The 21,451-nt window shown below is 37.3% G+C and overlaps 1 protein-coding gene across 1 annotated transcript in view; it reads right to left on the bottom strand.

Moving 5' to 3' along the window:
- Positions 1 to 14,916: 14,916 nt before the first annotated feature.
- LOC134793671 (uncharacterized) overlaps positions 14,917 to 21,451 on the bottom strand; it is a 45,525-nt gene continuing 38,990 nt past the window's right edge. The window contains exons 3-5 of the mRNA XM_063765320.1: positions 20,804 to 20,988; positions 18,290 to 18,662; positions 14,917 to 17,284 (exon numbers count right to left, since the gene is read on the bottom strand). Coding sequence (XP_063621390.1) covers positions 17,231 to 17,284; positions 18,290 to 18,662; positions 20,804 to 20,988 — 612 coding nt within the window. The 3' untranslated portion in view covers positions 14,917 to 17,230. The remainder of the gene's footprint in view (positions 17,285 to 18,289; positions 18,663 to 20,803; positions 20,989 to 21,451) is intronic.

Genomic DNA, 21,451 nt, shown 5'->3' with positions numbered 1-21,451 from the left:
TTCAGATCGACCAAATATTTCATAAAATCCCCTTCTCGTAATGGAACCTAAGAGAAATTGAAGAAACCAGTAGCTATTTTTGTATTTTCATTAATAAGCATTATAAAGTACTACCGCTTAGTGAAGGCTCAAAAAAATCAGACCTCGGTGACAAGTGCACATATTTAAAAATACATTTTCATTATTAAGGTTGTTGAAAAACGTATGCTCATCAAAGTAAAGTGTGCGTACTAATCACGATTACCATGCTGTCCGTGCATAACAGACGTGTTAATGCTATTTGCAATAAGGGTATCATGCTTTCCTCTACGGTCATAAATGGTTTTGAAATTATTTATTTTATATTTTTTCATTTGCTAGAATGTATTTCACTAAACTAGTTGATTGGCATTTTAAACTGTTTTGAGAAGTATTTTTATTTTTTTTATGATTTATTTTTTACTCTTTAACCAGGTACCTATACATTTTACCAAACAATAAAAGGCCATAAAATAACATTTACAAACTAAAATTATTTTTTTATTAAATATAACACTCATAAAATGTTGTTGATGTGAATATTAAGACTTCTTGAATTATAATACTCGTACGATTCAGCCACCAGCTTTATCACTTGCAAAAGGACAATATTGCAGTTATGTACCACCTCAACATACGCCTTCAACGCCCATAAAGAACACTGCCCTTTCAGCTGGTACCAATTTATGACAATTGTTTTATTATATAGCCAATTAAAGTAAAACGAAATGTATTTCAGCGCCACTTTGCCTTCCCTTATCGATCGATTCTTATTTTAGTGGTACCTCATACATACGAGCACAGTCATGGAGGTAAATCTTGAAATAAAACATGACAAAAATTTGGCGATCAATCTACAACAACATTACGGTGGGAATATGAAATGTGATGTAAGATCAATGTGGCTAATTCTGTCCACTAGCGTTTTTCTCGAACAACGAACAACATTGATAATTTTGTCGACAAGGCAGCGATTGCTTTTAGTTTCAGCAATCAAAAGCAAATGGTTTTTTTTTCCTACGATTGAAAATCAAAAAAATATACGCTCGTGAATGGAATAGCCCCTATGGCGGAATTAGCCACATTGACCTTATTAATAAGTAGGTACCTATAGTATTATAAATCGCAAAGTGCTGAAATTAAGCAGATTAGGTATACATTAAATTTATGTTACATCCGATATAATAATAATTATTTTGTACCTTAACATACAAAATAAGTAGGCAGCCAGTATGTACTAAAGCGATAAAAAGACCACAATATGCATATTAAAACTTGGCGGCCGAACCTTATCTCGACTGCGGGCCATCAATGTCCTTTTATGCGTCGCCTAATTATGCAACGCACGCTGGCCACAGCCGACGGGCCTTGGGCTTGTTTCTATTGTATACGTGCTAGTGACAGCTTCAAGTTAAGATGCCCTTTAGAAAAAACCGGACAGGTGCGAGTCGGATTCGCCCACCGAGAGTTCCGTACGTTTTAGTATTTGTTGTTATAGCGGCAACATAAATACGTCATCTGTGAAAATTTCAACTGTCTAGTTACCACGGTTCATGAGATACAACCTGATAATAGACAGACGGACGGACAGACAGACAGACGGACAGATGGACAGTGGAGTCTTAGTAATAGGGTCCCGTTGTTACCCTTTGGGTACGGGACCCTAAAAAACATTTGCAGATGTTTAACATAGGCAAACTACATACTTATCAAATACCTACTTATACTCGTAATTGATCTAACACTCTTAAACTGCTATAATAACAGACGATAAATATATATATATATATATTGCGTTTTTGTTACTTGTTGTACACTTCCATTTGTACAATATTTAGTGTAGTGAGTCCTCTTAAGATGACCGGTTCTGTGAGGATCAGTTCATTTGTACCCATTTGAATTCTAATCCATCATAAACTATGAGATTGACTTTATTAAATGTAAGTACATTATCAAATGCATAAGCATTTGTTGCCTAGGTGCCCGATTCGAACTTTAAGATACGGCAATTAATAGATGTAGAAACGATATGGGTTAGATGTGTCAGTGTCAAAAGTGACGTTTTTGTTTGAAGAAACGTAACATTTGACACTGACATGTCTAATCCATATCGTTTCTATTCTAGATCTATTAACTGACGTATCTTAAAGTTCGAATAGGGCCGTAGTTTAGTTCATTTAACCTCAAAATTATGCTGACTTCTTGGGTTTTGAATTTTAACATAGATACCTTTTCAAATGGGCACCAACTGATCTGGTCCTAATAATAACACATTCATCGCTGAGCCACGGTCGTAGCGCTAAATCGTAGCCGATAACATGGATTTCCTGGTATGCAGCGAAAATGCTTCGTGGAGGCAAAACGACTACGTGTCGTGATTAGCGCTGAATGGGATAACAACACAACCAACAATAACATACATAACTGACCATTCAGTAGTTTTTATCGCGTAACATCAACGTTTCACGAAATGTAAAATTATTCTGTTAGTCTTCTATGTAACGGAACCAAAAAGAACGCAAGATTTTAATTTGCCGCTATTTTTGCACTTTGGTGCTGGCAACCCTAAAAAACTATTACAATAGACAGCTGAATGTTTAGGGTTTGTAAAAATGGCGGGTTATACGAAAGAACAACGCGTTTTCAGCCCGAGAAATAATGCAATTACTGCATTACACATTTCCTGGCCGTGTACTCTCTCGTTTCGGTGATCAGAATGATCAGAATGAATGATGAAAAAAAGAAAAAAAAAAAAAAAAAAAAAAAAAAAAAAAAAAAAAAAACGGGTAGGCGAAGTAGAGACACGTATTTGAATTTTGCTGGCGAATTTTATTTTATTAAAATTATTAGACTACAGTTTTGAACACAAAAAGTTTCAAATGTGTTAATACCTCACCTCAGTGCAGTCAGCAGCTGTTTTCTCTACAATATTCTCACACATAAGCACATAACTGCAAGTCGCTGTCAAGCACAACACAAACAATAATGGATCTCCTGTCAAAACTCCAAAAGGAAATGAACAGTATGAAGGAACTTTTCAATTCACGGATGGCTACTTTTGAGAACTCCATTTCCACTCAGGCACCAGCACCTCCAGCTGTCCGGGACGACTTCAACAGCTTCAAAGATTTTATAGGAAAAATGGTCTCGGGCCTGCAGAATCAAATGGATATAGTCTTGAAGACTTTGGAGGAGATGGAGACGCGCTCTCGGGCTGGAATATTATTGCTACACGGAGTCCCGGAGGCTGAGGGTGAGATAGCCCCATCTAAAGTGACAGACATTTGTCAAAATAGGCTTCAGCTGAGTGACATCACAACTAACTCATTTGTTAGTTGCCACCGACTTGGTAAGAACAAAGCAGCTTCCAAACCTAGGGCAATATTAATCAAATTTTCCTGCTCCAGAACCCGGGATGTTGTGTGGGCTGCCAAGAAGCTCCTTAAAGGGTCTGGCTTCACTTTATCAGAGTTTCTAACAAATACCCGGCATGCTGTGTTTCTTGAGGCCAGGCGTATCTACGGAGTCAAAGGTAGTTGGACCAGCGATGGCCGGATTGTTGTAGTATGCCCAGATGGTTCACGACATAAAATAACAACTATGGACGAGCTTCGTGCACTGCCCTTGCCCTCTGATGCCAATGGGGCCGCCCTAAAGTCCACTGCGAGTGTTGGTGCAGAGGCCAGCGGTGAACCCGTGCTGCCTAACGCTGCCAACGCAACTTCCGCAGCTGCAGCACGCAGGGTTCTTCCAAATCGAGGCACGCGGAAATGAAGCCTCAACGCTGGTAGTACAGTGATATTTGCGGTTCCTCATTGTTATAGCTGATTTGCTCTGTTATCAACTTTCACTCTGCCATGTGAGCACCTTTACTCAGCAAATACTTGCAAAGTTCAACTTGTACCGGATAATACGTCACATTTATTTTAATTTGCATTGTAACATAATTATATTGAAGGTTGGGCGATAAATTTTGTTATTTTGTTTGCGGGGAGTTTGTAAGTGTCACTAACGTCATTGTCACTTCACTAGTGTCATTTTGACAAGTTACGTTCCGTTTCTCACTATTGTTTTGTTTTGTATGTCGTTTTTCAATTTACGTATCTGTTCTATTGTGTTAAAATTTTTGTGTGACTGTATTCAACTACTTAATTAACACTCATACTCAGAACGCATATTCAGTATATTTAGTAGCTTTAATTATTTTATTCGTTATGTAAACCAGCTGCTGGCGAGTATTTGAGGTGAATTGTGGAGTTTAGGCGTAGTATTTTCGCATGCAACTAAATATTTACATTTTAAGTATAGTTATATATCGTTAGTTTAGGAATATTGTTTTATTTATATATTTTATATTAGTTTTCAAATCACGACCTTATTTTCGCCTCATTCAAAATTCGAGCCCCCAAAAGGCGTCATAAGATAGTTTTGCGCCGAAACCTACATGACGTTGATCTACAGGCTCTCCAAGATGATTTGCGGAATGCTGACTGGTCATCCTTGGAGTTGACAGATGATATTGAAGTTAAGCTGGGGACCTTCAATGACGTTTTGCTCGCGGCTTTTGATAAGCATGCTCCATTGAAACCTACTCGAGTCAAGCACTACCCCGCGCCATGGCTTACACCTGAGATTAAGTCACTCATGGCTAAGCGGAATCGTGCTCGCGTCAAACTCCGTAAAGACCCTACCGATGAAAACCTGCGTGCTTTTACTTCTTTGCGCAACCGGTGCAACAAAGCGTGTCGAAATGCAAGGCGTAATTATATTCACCAGTCCATTAACGATTGTCCTCCCGCAAAGCTGTGGAAATTTCTTAAATCTCTTGGGGTGGGCAAGAGTCATCAAGGTCACACGGGTGTACTCGATTTAGAAGCTATCAATCGGCACTTTAGTTCTTCCCCGGTTGAGCTTGACCCTTCTGTAAAGCAACGTACGTTATCCATTCTAGCCAATACTCCTCGGCCCGATACGTCCTTGTTCCACTTTCGCTCTATCTCACCGCAGGAGGTCCTTGCAATTCTTAAAACAATTAAAACTAATGCCGTTGGTGAAGATGCCCTGAGCTTGGGCATGATTGTGCTCGTGGCGGAAATTATCGCACCCGTTCTGGCCCAAATCATTAATTTCTCTTTCTCGTCTGGCTCCTTCCCCTCTTCTTGGAAACTTGCACATGTAATTCCTTTGCCAAAAGTATCTAATCCTTCATCCCTTTCCCAGTACCGTCCCATTTCTATTCTTCCAATCCTCTCAAAAGTAATCGAACACTTTGTACACAAACTTCTCTCCTCCTTTCTAAATAACTATAACCTCTTGAATCCCCTACAGTCTGGTTTTCGCCCCGGACACAGTACTGTCTCGGCTTTGGTCAAGGTTACCGACGACATTCGGCTCAATATAGAGAAAAAAGAGCTAACGGCTTTGGTTCTTTTAGATTTCAGCAGTGCTTTCAACACCGTGGATTTTGACGTACTTCTAGGTATTTTACGTAATTACAATCTGTCCCCCTTAGCACTTTCTTGGTTCCGCGATTACCTATTTGGAAGGCGCCAGCGGGTCATGGTCGAGGACACTGTTTCTTCGTGGTGTGAATTGACCGCGGGGGTCCCTCAGGGTGGGGTCCTGTCGCCTCTACTTTTTTCTCTATTTATTAACGGGATCACGAAGTCACTTGTTTCTTCCTACCACCTTTATGCAGATGACTTGCAAATTTACTCGGCGGCTAGTATAGATAATTTAGGACCACTAATAAGCCAAATTAACGGGGATCTTGACTCTATTCGCGACTGGGCAACATCTTTTGGCCTCATGGTTAACGCGAAAAAGTCGCAGGCAATTCTCATTGGGAGTCCTCACTTTATCTCTAAGTTGTCTGAAGTGACAATGCCTAAAATTCTCTTCGATGGAACACACATTCCTTTCTCAGCCACTGTAAGAAATTTAGGCATTGTCATGGATCAGACTCTTTCTTGGTCATCCCACGTGACTGAAACCAGTAGGAGGCTTTTTGCTTCCCTGCACTCGCTTCGTCGGCTGCAGAGTTTCCTCCCTGTCCACACGAAAGTCATGCTTGCACGTTCTCTGCTAATTCCCCTTCTTGATTATGCGGACATTGCTGTTCTGGATCTCACGGAGGAACTACTTGACAAGCTTGAACGTTTGCAAAATGTTTGCATCAGATACATTTTTGGCTTACGCAAATTTGATCACATTTCATCTTTCCGCTCCCAACTCAAATGGCTGCCCATTCGGCGTCGTAGAGACATTCATGTACTTTCCCTTCTATTTAACGTCCTTTTCTCTCCCTCTTCTCCCCCTTATCTCTCGGAGAGGTTTAAATTTTTAGCAGACGGCAGCGGGCACCGGCTCCGTTCCAGTGCAGATCTCTCTCTGGCTATCCCGCCACACAAACACCGATCCTATGACAAGTCTTTTACTGTGTACTCTGTCAAATTATGGAATTCCTTACCGTCTTCTCTTCGTAAGTGTCAATCGGTCGCATCGCTAAAGGCGAATTTAAAAAAGTTATGGCTTTCTGACGGAACTTGAAATCTAAAAGATGTATGCGGTTAGGTAGTTTTAGTATATATGTATTGTATCATATACAATGTATTATATGTATTATATATTTTAAATATATATAGTTGTTTACATATTTGTTATATTTCATATCCCATACTTTGTATATAGGTACATAATTATAGTAGGATATAGGTTTACCTATCTTGTAGGATATTAAATATTTTATCTTTATGCCGTTTAGTACAGCTTTTATGTCTACCGTTCTCCAATTTTCCCTCAACTGCTCAAGGGTTAACTGGAAGAGATCCCTGAAAGGGATAAGTTCGCCTTTGTACTAATGATGTGTGTTCTTTCATGTTTTATGTTTCTTTTTGTACAATAAAGTATTTTACTACTACTACTACAGAATTGGCCCCCTAGATCTTGCGATTAAACACCTTTAGACTTCTTTTTATGGGGTTATTTAAAGTCAAAAGTCTATGCCAGCATGTCCAACACCACACATGCTTTGAAAGAGGAAATTCGACGCTGCATCGGTGAAATTCAGCCGAATTTATGGAAAATTTTGACAAAAGAGTGCGTATGTGCCATGGAGGCCATTTGCCCGACGTGTTACTTATTCCACACATAACCCTATTTAGTTTATTTTATGATTTTATAAACAAATAATATTATAACGAAAAGAAAAGTGTTTTCCATTAAATTCAAATCTTGCGTCATTTTTGGGTCACCCTAACGGCGTAAAGTGTTGTCAGTGTTGTCACATTATTCATACTATGTGTATGTTACATTGATGATGTTCAAATAACCATTTTAATTTCCTTTATTGCGTTGTAAATTGTGCGTCCATCCGTTCCTCAAGGGAAACACTTACCTCGCAACTACAACCAAGCCACAAATGACGTCAAACTCGTCATAGTACCGAAAAGTGTGATAGTAGGTGATACGTATTTGGACCACTGTCACTTTCGTTGCGCTGTGACGCAGTGTGAAAGTACTACGTCACAATCTCTAGCGTCACATTCGACTGATCACGGCCACTTGCACTTTCAATGAAAGTGAATGTGCGAAAGTGAATTTGGTCATACGTCACTCAATGACGAATGCTTTCGTAACTGTGTTTCGTCACTGAGTGACGAATTTTTTCGTCAGCAGCTTGCAATGCTGTCTTTTTCACATTAGTCTTATATTGGAGAAAAACAAAATACATTGAGAGTGAGAAGTAGTCATAGTTGGACATTTTTAAGGTCCGAATGTTAACAAACCTAAAGCTCTTCCTAAAAAATGCCGACTATATAAGAATATTACAACTGACCCTCCTGGTCTTCGTCGATATCACGACGATGACCTATGACAGAAGAGGTGATGAAGGTAATTGACATCATTGATTTATTTACTCCATAAAAGGTAATGGCAATAACGTAATGTATATAGTGATATCATCTACGGTTTGGCTAGTCATTCATTATAGTCGTTTATTTATGATTACTTTACGTTTAAATACAGCTTGTGAGTTGATTCTTTCATTAAATCAGAAACGTAGTAATAGTTCTGTAGTTATACACGGTGGCTAAAAAATAACTCCATTCCCGTAGCCAGGGAGGTTTTGGAATCATACTGAGCAACTTTTACTATGGGACCAACGCCGAAATCGCGAAAAAATAAATTTCTCTCCCATAGAAAATGGACCAGCCAAAATGTGTCAAACAGCCAAATTTTTTTTCGCACTATTGGGGTTGATTCCATAGTAAAAGTTGCTCAGTAAATTCCAAAACCTTCCTGGCAACGGGAATGCAGTTATTTTTTAGCCAGCCTGTATATATTAACATGTAGGAAAGTTGTACGCAAATTGAGATAGGTACGTATTGATTAATAGCGTGTTATCAAATCAAGGCCATAGGTCAGGTTGCATCGTGTGAAGATAATTCTGTCCCGTTGACCCAGTTACCGGACAATGATGATGCGCGGCAACTATTGTCTAGCCACTCTAGCCAGACGCAATATACGACGTATTCAGAAACACTACTTCAACACCAGTGTTATACGTATTTAATATACATAATATACACTATTAGCCCGTCGCGCTTACGCACATGGGTGCGATCTGAATTACAAGAAAATACATGCTACTATTTTACGAGTAATCGAGTATTATCATTTAATTAAGTAGACTGGCTTAATCCTGGCAGCCTGTTCAAATATTCATCGAATGTATTGAGTTGATAAAAATGTAAAATACCTTTGAGCTTCAGATATGCTCATTGGTGTCGCGTAACCGATCATATATTATCAGTCAGGATTTATTAAAAAATAAAAAAACAACGGGTTGCACTCCGGGAGTGCCGACAGAAGTGAAAACTCAATGACTAGTCCAAAATATCTGCAGCACTACGTATAATTGACCCATCCTCCTTTCTATTGAAAAACTTTAGTTCCGAAATTGCTGGCCAGTGAGCTTAAATTTGTAGCGTTAATTGTTTAAAATTCGAATAGAAATTGTAAAGTTACCTTGCAGACCTCGCATCTAAATATATTTGGTCATGATATTTTGAGTTTTATTCACCAGTACTAGAGTTCACTTTTAATAGCGATTTCATCAAGATGTAGCTTATTGAATTATATAGGAATGATATAAAGTTAGAATGTAACTGTGAGATCCTCGTATTTCAGCCCGCACAAGATTAGAACATTGAGCTTTATTGCTTAATATAAAAGTCCAGTTTTAAATAATTGACCTGATTATGATACGTTATGACTAAAGTTCTTTGGTGAATAACATTGTCCGTCACACATGACGTCAGCGCGTTACGTGTTACGCTGTCTCGAGTTTATCATTTTTTCCCCACCTCAAAAAGTGCTCAGCGCCGCTAAAGAAGTTTTCACTTCAAAAACTAAATTGTTCATCATTCGATTAGATTACAAATATAATCCAATATTTAAACTAAAATCGTTTGTAATCACTTTGTTTCAATTTTCTATTTATTTATTTTGCTTTAATTAATTCATATTATAACAGCAAAGTAATTAGCAAGGATAAAGTTAATTACGTGGCACGAGTCCATCATATTTTATGATTTAATAAATAATTGATGATGCACCGCGATTTTCTTTTCCCACTGAATTGATGTCGAGTTGTAGAAAAAGTAACGTAAACTGGAGCGTGAGCTTTGAATACAATGTTATGTAACTTCTAAATCTATCAAAAACTAAGTGAAAGAATCTATGCAATGCACTTACTACTTTGGAAAAATACCTAACAGTAGGTTAAATTTTTTACAATATTTTGATCACAGGTAGTACATTAACATACTGGAAAAGTGAACTTTCGGTTAATACCACTCTATCGATACAATTTTGACGTTGAAATGTATTATAAAAAATACGAATGTGTATTATGACTTTTGTAATCCGTTTAGCTACTCTCAAATAAGAAAAAAACACTAGGCATCAAAAATATGATTTTCACTTCTCATGCTCAAAAAGTGCACCTTTATGTCGTGCGTAGACGACATAAAATCGCATTTTATGCTCTAGAGCATAAAGTAAAATCATCTATTACGACCCTTATTGACTTAGCAATAAAGTCCAAATTCTGCCATACAAACTGCCAGCCCTGCCGGCGCGCCCCCGACCGGCGCTCTCCCGATCGGCGTGCCCCGCGCCTCCGACCGGCCCATTAGGCCCAAGAACAATTTTCTTTAGTCTTAAATAAATACGTTAAAATAACCTAAAATATTTGATTTTTTTGTATATTTTCCTCGCAATCGCTTCGCTCAGACCAAAAAATTGCCTCGGGTAAAAATGGGTCACTTTATGCCCTTGTTGTACTACTATTTATTACAAGCGACAACAAAACTAATGGGCCATCACACCTCTATAATGTAGTGACAAAATTCGAAATAGATGTTACTCATTTTATTTGTTCCGCAATAAAAAAAGATACCCACCGTGAGAAGCCGCAGCGATGACCACACGCGAGCGTACACAATGGGATTGTTATTAAGGATGATTAGTTGCAGGATTACGGATAATTGCACAAAAAACCGCGGGGTCGTCGTGTGTAATCCGTCCACGGAACCGGTTGTACAACGGGTTTCATGAAACCGTGCGAGGCTTGCGGGCGATCATGCGTGAAGAGCCGTTTATGGATGTCGCTGAAATACTATTTTAACATGTAGGTACACTTTGAAACCAACGCATTATACTTTTTTTAATAACTTTTTGGAAGTTACTAAAATTGTACAATAATTTTAGATCGATAACGATAAACAATAATTCTAGCGGTACAGAAATCAATGTGAACTACGTGCACAAAACAAACACTCTAATTAAAAGCCCGATTCGAACTTTATGATACGTCAATTAATAGATCTAGAAACGATATGGAATAGACGTGTCAGTGTCAAAAGTGACATTTTTCTTTAAAGAAACGTCACATATGACACTGACATAATCGTTTCTAGATCTATTAATTGACGTATCTTAAAGTTCGAAAGGCAGTAATTCGTTTTTAAAGGGAGTGAGTGAGTTTTAATATTTTTTTTTAATTATTATTTGTTTTAAATTTATTATTTATTTAATATAAGTACCTCTAAACCGTCGAATGGTAACTAACTTATCATTCCGGGTATTTACTTACTCAACTATACCACATTACCATACTACCTAATATGTACGACCGATACCTAAGCAATGACAGGGTCAGTCGGTTAGGAATGCATAATGTTTAACGCAGTGATAATTTAGCCACATTACTAAGTAGTCGGATAAAATTCAGAGAAACAGTCGTCAATATACATCAATAATTTATCAAATACCAATCAAATGCTACTACCTACGTTAGGTGAATGCGAAATCAGTTAGCAATCAAAGGCAATTACGTGTTGAATATTCACTAACCATCGTATTTACATAGCATATAGGACAAACATTCATATAATACACAATTAAGGTGACACTCAACGTAAGGTAAACGTACTGGTGCGCGACGCGGTCCCAGTACATGTCATCTTGAAACTTAAGTCATTGTCAATAGAGGTGACAGCAAGGTGTCATCTCTTGGGCATTAGCATGTGGAGCACTAGTACGTTAACCTTAAGTAAATAACTAATAGACGTAGGTAGTATTTCTTACAAAGTATAGTATTAATTACCTACAGTAAAGTATTTATTGATTTATGTTCAGTCCAAATCTGAATTAATCTTTTAATTTGTGGGAAAATCAATCGTTTTTATATGGTTTCTAACGAGTTTAGTATTAATTGTGATTGAAAAAATATATAATTTACACACAGGCCAGCCGTGCCGTTCAATTTTCCACATTTCTATCCATAGCAAGCTCATGTCGAACCTATTTTGTTACAGAAAATGTAGGCCAATTAAGAAAATGACGGCACAGCTTTTAATGACTCGTAATATATATACTTAATAAAGCCGGATCATTCTCAGACATAGAACTCTATTAGAAAATTCTTCTTACATACCTAGTAAAAGTTCCGTATAATGATCCTTCTTTACTCAAATATTTGCTAAATATTAAGGAAATGATGAATATTATTTAAACTATTCATTATTAAGTATTATTCAGACGGATTATTATTAAGAAGAACATTTGTAACACATTTTTTGACGACCGGTCTGGCCTAGTGGGTAGTGACCCTGCCTATGAAGCCGATGTTCCCGGGTTCGAATCCTGGTAAGGGCATTTATTTGTATGATGATACAGATATTTCCTGAGTCATGGTTGTTTTCTATGTATTTAAGTATTTATATATTATATATATCGTTGTCTGAGTACCCACAACACAAGCCTTGAGCTTACCGTGGGGCTTAGTCAATTTGTGTAAAAAAATGTCCTATAATATTTATATTATATTATATTTACATTTTTATCGGTAAATATTTTCTATATGTACATATATCTGAAGTAACGAATAAGGATCAAAAGATACCTACTTTTGCGAGATTTAGAGGTTGGTCCCATAGTAAAACTAGCGACAGTAATCGAGCCCTAAGGGCATACCGAGAACCACATTCGACGTGTTGCCTATGTCACACTTACGTACGGATCTACAAGTGCGACAGAGAGGCATCACGTCGAACGTGGATCGCGGTAGGCCCTCTGAGTTTAAAGCTCCATGGTGTCCATGGCTCCGTGTCTCCACGCTGTAGTTTGTTGATGGTAAATACTTGCCGTGTAACAAACCTAATAATTCGACTTTATAAAAAATCGTCCCTATGGTTAGAAAATAAATAAAAACGTAGAAAATAGTAACGTCTCTAAGACGATTTCGACGATATACAAACGATTAGGTACTAATTTTATATTTCTTTGTAATTCATGAAGATCTAAGATATTCTAAGACGAATACACATTTTATTTTTAATTAAACCTGTTCACGACTAGGTCACTAATTACAGTATTACTAAATGATGCTAGTGTGTTAGCTCACTCATTGTTTTGGTTGTTTGATATTTAGAAACAAGAAACATTTATACTACGCTGTAATAATAAGGAACCTAATTACGAGGTAAAATGGCTTGCTGCAGGCTTATTAGCCACGGTAATCTCCGCGGAGAGTTACTGTTCGCGTCTTAATGTTGCGTCGACGTGCTTTTGTGCACACGTGCGCTAGTTGCACTTAGAAAACCTGAGAGTTAGAAATGGCTTATTTTTTTTCAAGCCCGGCCATCTTGATAGCCTACGCGATTGGATTACGGCACATTAGGTATTCTAAAGTTATAATAAAAATAACAATACATCCTTACAATTCCAACTCACACGTCCAGTTTTTTATAGTTGACGGAAACTAGATATGATCATTGATCACAGCCAGGCCTACCGTATTTATACAGCGTTACAACTCTAATAAATATTTATTTACAAACAAAAACCCGCCGACCCAGTAGACAAGCACTATTTTCATTGTACACTAAACATGTATTATGTCTACATAATCGATTACTTATCTACTGCACTTAGGTATACCAGGTTATTTAGATTTCATTCTAACTCATGACTTTGTCGACTATTTTCTAGAGCTCTAGATGTCTCGTTAGTGTCTGTTAAAACGTATTATTTGAAACTATTAATAATCTTTGAGAGTGACTATGGGTGGTAACCCGTATGTATACTCACTACGTTAAATTTGTATAGGTAAGTGTACATACAATGAAAAGAATAATTAGCCGAGCACATTGAGTAATTCGAAAAGTAACTGAACTTAAGTTAAATAATGTTTGATTAATTTCGTAAATCCGACTTTGTTGTTACAAACCGAACTGTTGACCGGTGTAACATAATATTGTTCCCAAGTGCCAATTTTTGTTGAACTCAATATTTTGATGCTGTTATGCAAACATTTCTTTCAGTGTACGTATATTATTTACTTTGTAAAAGAGACTCAATTCTATCATGCCATCTTCTTATCTGTAGAGTCATGTTACTAGGAAATGCTTCGACTGCAGTCCTTTCGAGATGATACTTGGTATAATGAGCGTGTCTATCTCGTGGTGCAATACAGGAGAGATGTTTTCATAAGTAACTATGTTGTTTTAATAAGTTACGTAAATAATTTCCTGGTCTTGTCACATTCTCGTGACATAACATTGTAGGTAAATTAAGTCAAAATGTTTGGTGACATTTAACGGTTCAAAGGAGAGCTACTAGGTACCGAATCGGATGACTCAGCTAAAACACGAACCTTGGCTTGCTTAAATTTTTTTTATTTTGTGTTATGGAACCTAAACCTTACTTGTAAAAATAATAACCACCATTTTTAATTTACACGCATTACCCAAGTGTTCATGCACGGAATCACATCCTACACAAAAAACACGACTGCTAAATTACTAAGTTTCTAACACAGTTCCTGACAGAACAGTGTATTGAGTAGGTACATTTATCTTGAAGATTGTTTATTGCTTCGCTTGACTCGAAATAGAAGCGCTTTTGATTTAAAGATACTTTTAAAATACTTTTAAGAGAAAACCTTTTTTTTTAATGAAGACATCATCTCATCGAATGACATATTTTTAAGTTACCTACATCCGAATTCGGATTTTTATTTATTCCCGGCAGTTTTCGCGCCACATACTTACACACCATGTATGCTTCAACTCGTTGAGATCATAATGATTATGTCCGGCTTGTGCCACACATTATCATGCTGTGCTTTGTTACGTTTGATGCCACGCTATTACGTACTTGCTTACCTTATTTACTCATCTGTTTATACAGTGTTATAAAATATATCTTTGGACTAGCGCTCTTGATCTTCACTGGTGACAGTTCCATTTAATACTGAACTCTGCGATACCTAGTGGTAGATTTCATATGAACCTGATTAAGTATAAGGTATGAAAAAAAATCATAACAAAATTTCAATATTTTTTATTTATTGTACATATTTACAAGCGTTATAGTTACAGCTAGAAAACACAATGAAAAACAATAAAAATCGAACAAATAAAAAAGTAGGCAAGGTTACAACGTCCAAAAGAATATCTACTTACATTAAAAATCTAGTATTCAATTATACAAACAATACTCACTTATAGAATGTCCGTAACCGTAATATTAAGACAATTCGCTGAATATTTACGATGCACTGAATAATTGGTACAGTTTTAAGAATGGGTAGTAACATTGATTAATGACACAGATTTTTAACGCAATCAAATTTCCCAGTAGCGGAAGATCTGGGTTAAGCGAAAAGGTTATCTTTTAAGTCGTTTCTAAGACCTGCTGACTGAAGAAGCGTAAGGAACAATTCGTAAACGCCCGAAAAGTCCACAAATTCCGTCCACAAGGCGTAAGCGACACATACGAAGCGTGATATACACCTAGGCGTACCGTGTACAATACGCCGGGCTACATCGTACGCCTGCACAGGTGTTGGTTATTTGAGCTGGGCTAACACTATCTCGATTCGATTCGATCTTCGATTTCGTTTCAGTAAAATGACTTTACTTATTCTAAAATATAAAATAAATATTTTTTTCAGTTCCATTAAATGTAATAAAATGAATCTAATCCTTAGTAAGTATTGATACTTAAATGATTTATGTAATTACATATGAATATCCTTTAAATACTACCTTTAAAAGCAAAATTCAATACTGTAAACTAAGTCTCATTTGATAAGATCATCGATAACGGCTTTACACTTAGAGGTTTCTGAAGCCCGAAAAACGAAGTAGAGTCTGTGCGGAAAGGAAGAGTCGTGGAATGTAAGGGAGCCCATACATTTCACGACTTCTCTTTTCGCACAGAGTCTAACTAGGTCAACATTGTGTTATTTAATATCTAAAGAGAGATGAGAGAAAATGTAGCTTACGCTACGCTGATTATTCGCTTCGTGGACAGACCTTTGTGGGGTGTACAAAGACTACAAAATACTTTTCGATCAATTTCGTACTCCCTGAAATTATTGAGTATTTTTCTAAATGTTCTATGCTTGATACGTAAGCTACTTGATATATTAGAAGGTATGTATGTCCTTTTTTTCAAACAATGCTAATTTCAGGTTTCAAAAATTAGAAAACAATTTATTAATCTATAGTTACCTCACCTTCCTGCTTGTACGCAGGAATTTTAATTTTAATCTGTGTTCCAAAAGTTCCAATAAGATACTGTACCTTAGGCTAATGTTAGGCTAAGTTTTTTTATATTTTAACAAAAGCGTTGTAAGTAATGACAGTCAAATGAATACAAAAATTATATTATTCAACTTTGAAATAGTCGAGACACTTATGTCATCCGTCCTCCATAGAGCACAAAGCGAATAAAGCCGGACGAATTCGTTACGCAGTTGAGCACACGATAGGGAGTTTTTGTGGTTTGTGCAGCTCAAAAAGTCATTATCATAATATAACTTCAGCCCATCCATCCATAATATATTTATTAATGACAGTCTGGTTAACGGACCGGAGCAAATGTGAGTGGAACTATGCTGGTTATATAACAGCTGGCTTTGAAAATTATAGCAATTAACATGTAAAAATAACATAATTTATAAACACTATATCTCCCACATAGACATACAAGAAGGTTTAATTAATCACTCAGTATTTTGTAAAGGTTCAAACGACATTTCACCAAAACTGTGTACATAATTTTCTACAACACTAAGTTTAGTACATATTCAGTACTGACCATTTCAATGCTCGTATGAATTATGAAATATATCAATTAAACTATTCATTTCGTCGTCTAATTACCTACCCTTTACCAACTGTTATTATCTGTACCTTGTATATCCAATTCGAAACACTCAAGAGTTCCTCTTTTCAAGGAGAGATTTGTTGGCAACGACCATAACGCGTTAGCGTTATAAAATACTTTATCTTCTGGCACTTTTATCTAATACTACGATACAATCTAATGACATCACAGTATTAAGCTCTCTACTGTGCGATCCTGATTTCCTGATTTCCTGATAAATTTATTATTATATACTTAATGCTTCAAGAAGCGTTTACATTGACTGTATAATAATTGTGAAAAAAACCTTTCTATCACATAACTTACTAATAATTACAAGTCAGATTTGAAATCATCATTAAATGAACTGGGAAGGAATTTTCTACACGGTATGAAATCAAAATCGCAATGTTACAAGTTTTACTGACATTTTCTTTTCAATAGAACTGCGATGATACTGTTACAACTTATTGCTAGGATTAGTTTATTACTGATGCCGGGACACGTGCACTGGGAATTGGTAGACGTAGGGAACCGCTGCCTGTATACAAAATAATAATATAAAGTCTCTTAAAAATCGTACTAGAGTTAGAACAAGAAAAGTCTGCAACGATTTTGATAGCACCCGCAGGGCACGTGTTATTTATACGTCATAATTTCATAGAAGTTTGACATTTAAAATAACACTTGCACTGTGTGTGCTATCAAAATCATTTCACTTGTCTTGGTCTAACTCTATATATTATAATAAACCTAAAATAGCTACCAAAAATAATAAGTAATGCTAACATTCCATTTCTGACCGCAGTTGCACTACTGGTACCGAACGCGTCGGTGTTATTGTCAATTTCGATAGTAAAATGAATGGCGATGCAGCTGTCGTTGGAAATGGACTGTCACCTTAAGTGTAACACTCCATTTCTGACCGCAGTTGCACTACTGGTACCGAACGCGTCGGTGTTATTGTCAATTTCGATAGTATGGCGATGCAGCTGTCGTTGGAAATGGACTGTTATCTTAAGGGAAACATTCCAATTCTGACCGCAGCTGCACTACTGGTACCGAACGCGTCGGTGTTATTGTCAATTTCCATAGTAAAATGAATGCCGATGCAGCTGTCGTTGGAAATGGATTGTCACCTTAAGTAGGTTTAAGGTGACGTTCGGATATCAACTGCCGCTGCAATCGTGTTGCGGTGTCGTTGTTGGCACCGATGTATCTGTCAATTGCCTTGATAAAATGAGTGACAGAATAAATGTCCTAATGGCAGCAGTGATGTGGCGGCGAACGTCACTCATTTTATTAAGGAATTTAATGATACAACGGCGGTAACAACGACGACGCCGCAACACTGTTGCAGCTGCAGTTGACATCCGAATGTCACCTTAAAGGTGACAGTCCATTTCGAACGACAGCTGCACTACCGTTCATTTTACTATGGAAATTGACAATAACACCGACGCGTTCAGTACCAGTAGTGCAGCTGCGGTCAGAAATGGAATGTTACCATTATTGTACAAGTCGATAGTATTTAAGAATTACATACCTCTTGCGTGTTTCTTGTATTCCTCTTCGTTACATCCTTTTCGAACTGCCATTGTAGATCATTGGATGAGTCTCTTCTGTCATTAAGATTATTTGAATCTATTGCGTTCAATTTAGCGTCTTCTTGCTTAGCTTGTTTAGGCTGGTCATCAGGGTTGTAAGTAGGAAGGAAGTATCTCAGACCGAAGCCGGGTAGACTTTGTGAACTCAAGACTTGAGAAGGTGTGAAGTAGTCCTGAGGTTGAATTGGTTGGGCTTGTACGGGTTGACGTATGGGTATGTACGAGTTGACGAATCGTTGCGCGTTGTTTAGAGGCTGCGGAGAGTAGACTACCTGAGTATATCTCGGCTGCGGTATGAAGAGTTGAGGCCGCCTGTTGAATAGAAAAACAGTTTAATCAAATACGTTGATACTAACCTTCTTATTTTTGCTAAATGGGACTTATACCTAATCACGCAGCTAGAATATAACTGTATTTGTAAATCAATATCCGAAATGGCAATTAACGTTCCAAAATATAGAGTAAGAAATAAAAGGCCGAGGAAAAAGATTTTTCGTTTTTTATTTAGAAACTTTTTGCTGAGTGGCTAAAGATATATGATTAATATTTCAGTGAGCTCGTGTGGCACCCAAATATCAAGCTTTTTTGTATACACAGACTTTTTCAAATGGCGTTTCAGCTATTTTATAACTACTAATATTCCGATTTTGTTGTTGTTGAACGAAACGCAGTTGTGCTATGATGTTGGTACTGCTTTTATTTGCCGATAACCTCACTTTTTCTTGAGATGATATTTGTAATGATTTAGCGCTTACACCGATGTGTTTCCTCTGCACTTTAATTGGTTTATGAGCACAGGCACACGGATTACTTGGAATTCACTTTATTTCTCCGAGATAGTAACTTTTTGCACAGTTTTTGATTTAAAACACGGGAGCTTCACTCTCAATCAACTGACGTTTATAGTACCGGAACCGGAAAAAAAAAATTTAATGAAATACTATTTCAAAATATATCGAATTTCTTTCTTTTTAATCATTTTGGCGGGCAGAAAAACGATATAAAAATGGCAGAAATCATTTTTTCTTATGTAATCTTTTAAAATGTATGGCAGTACCTACAACCAAAGAGTTTTACTGCAACTTTACAACTATAACGAAATAAGTTTTTCCCCGACCTAATAAGTAATTAATTAAATACGAATTCCCGTTAAGTTGACATACTCAGTCTCAATTACAGTTCCGAGCATTACTTGGGTTTCTTGAACTTAGCTATTTGCGTAATTATAAAATTTGCATATTTAACGAAAACGTGGGAGAATCTAAAAAAAATCTTTACAGCAGCTTTGCAAGCATCTTGCAACAATAAAGAACAAATCGCTATTACCTTGCTATTTAAATTTAAATTATCTTTCTCGGGCTTTACTTAGCTTATCTTATACATCTTATCTGCTTATTCAATCTGAATCTTACGAAAATCCTAGCGTTTGAAAAATATTTCACATACATATAACGTCAGTGTTAATGCTGCTCTTAGGTGGCTTGTCTCTAGGGAAAAATGGATGTTACCCTGGTATTTCATACTATTGAGCATTGGGGTCGGTAGCATCGCATATTTACAATGTGTTTTATACTGAGGTCATATATATCATGCAGGAATGATGATCAGATGTATATTTAATTTTAAGGTCGTGTCTGCCATTAAACATTCGTGTCAAGCGTGTTGTTAGATCGTTGCTTACATACAGCTGCCGAGAGGCCGAAATACTTGCTTAGAACCATTGATTTAAAAAAATCTCCATAGCCTCATGTTTGTTTTATTATAATATTTAAGGATTCTTTAGAATAATCTATCAAATGACACCTATACGGTTATGATGGTGGTAATTGTCTACCTGACAGAATGACAATGAAAATTGCTGGCACTTTAAATTGCGAGCAAAAAGTGACATTTATTTTTTACGTGGAATAAACCACCTATCATACGCCTGCTAGTTACCTCACATACCATTCCGTTTATCATCTCTTAGCACTAAGATCATATCGACACTACTTTGAAAAAGTCTCGTATCTGACACTGCTACTCAAAGTTGAAAGGCAGTAGAGTCGGACCAAGAAAAGTCTGCAGCGGATTTGATAGCCCACGCAGTGCAAGTGTCATTTATACGTCATATTTCATAGAAGTTTGACGTTTAAAATAACACGTGCACTGCGTGGGCTATCAAATCCGCTGCAGACTTTTCATGGACTGACTCTAACTCTGTATGCATCCCATACATAGATTCTACATTTTTCTTTTGATTGACAGAATACGAGTTTTTGAAGTGAAAACTTATTTAGCGACGCTGTGCACTTTTTGTGATGGGGAAACAATGTTAAACTCGCGACAGGTGACGTGACCTGATCGAAAAACTGTTACAATGTCATTGAGTTTTCACTTCTGCAGGCACTCCCGGACTGCAACCCGTTGTTTTTTTTTTTTTAAGTAGTGCCGATATGTATCATGTATCATACCATTGAGCGTTAGGGTCGGGTGTGTCGTTAGATCGCTCCTCCCACACGGGCGCCGGGACGCGGAAGGGCTGCACTGGCGGCAGCTCCCGCTCCGGCGGCGGCGGCTCGATGGGCCCGTCCTTCGTGCCGAACTTCACCATGATTGCGTGTGCGCACGACGCGTACAGCACCAGGCAAGTCAGCAACTGTGAAAAGTAGTCTTTATAAATAAATAGGACAATTTGACATATATCGACCTAGTCCCACAGTAAGCTCAATAAGGGTTGTGTTAAATACTTATATACATAGATTACAGTACACAATGTCAAATTGGAAACTCACATGAATACATCCATAACTCAGGAACAAACATTTGTGATGAACACACAAATAAATGCCCTTACCAGGATTCGTACCCGGGACCTCCTGCTTCGTAGGCAGGGTCACTACCGACTAGGCAAGGAGGCCGCGAAATAGCTTGGATGTTTTTGTACGCTATGTAATGTTGTTTTCAATCAAAAGGTAAACTTTTTGTTTACGGTGGTAGTGACAATGTTTCGGTTGTCAGATCCTTGAGGCTTATCTCGTCACTTAGCCTCTCCATATCTCGTCACTTAGCTTCTTTAAGCGGATGATACTACACTGCATACTCACAATCGATAGCAGTTC

Source organism: Cydia splendana, chromosome 9 (assembly GCF_910591565.1).
Source record: "Cydia splendana chromosome 9, ilCydSple1.2, whole genome shotgun sequence".
NCBI classification, from domain to species: domain Eukaryota; kingdom Metazoa; phylum Arthropoda; class Insecta; order Lepidoptera; family Tortricidae; genus Cydia; species Cydia splendana.
Note: the sequence above shows the minus strand (reverse complement) of the source record. Positions and strands in the feature narration are given on the sequence as shown.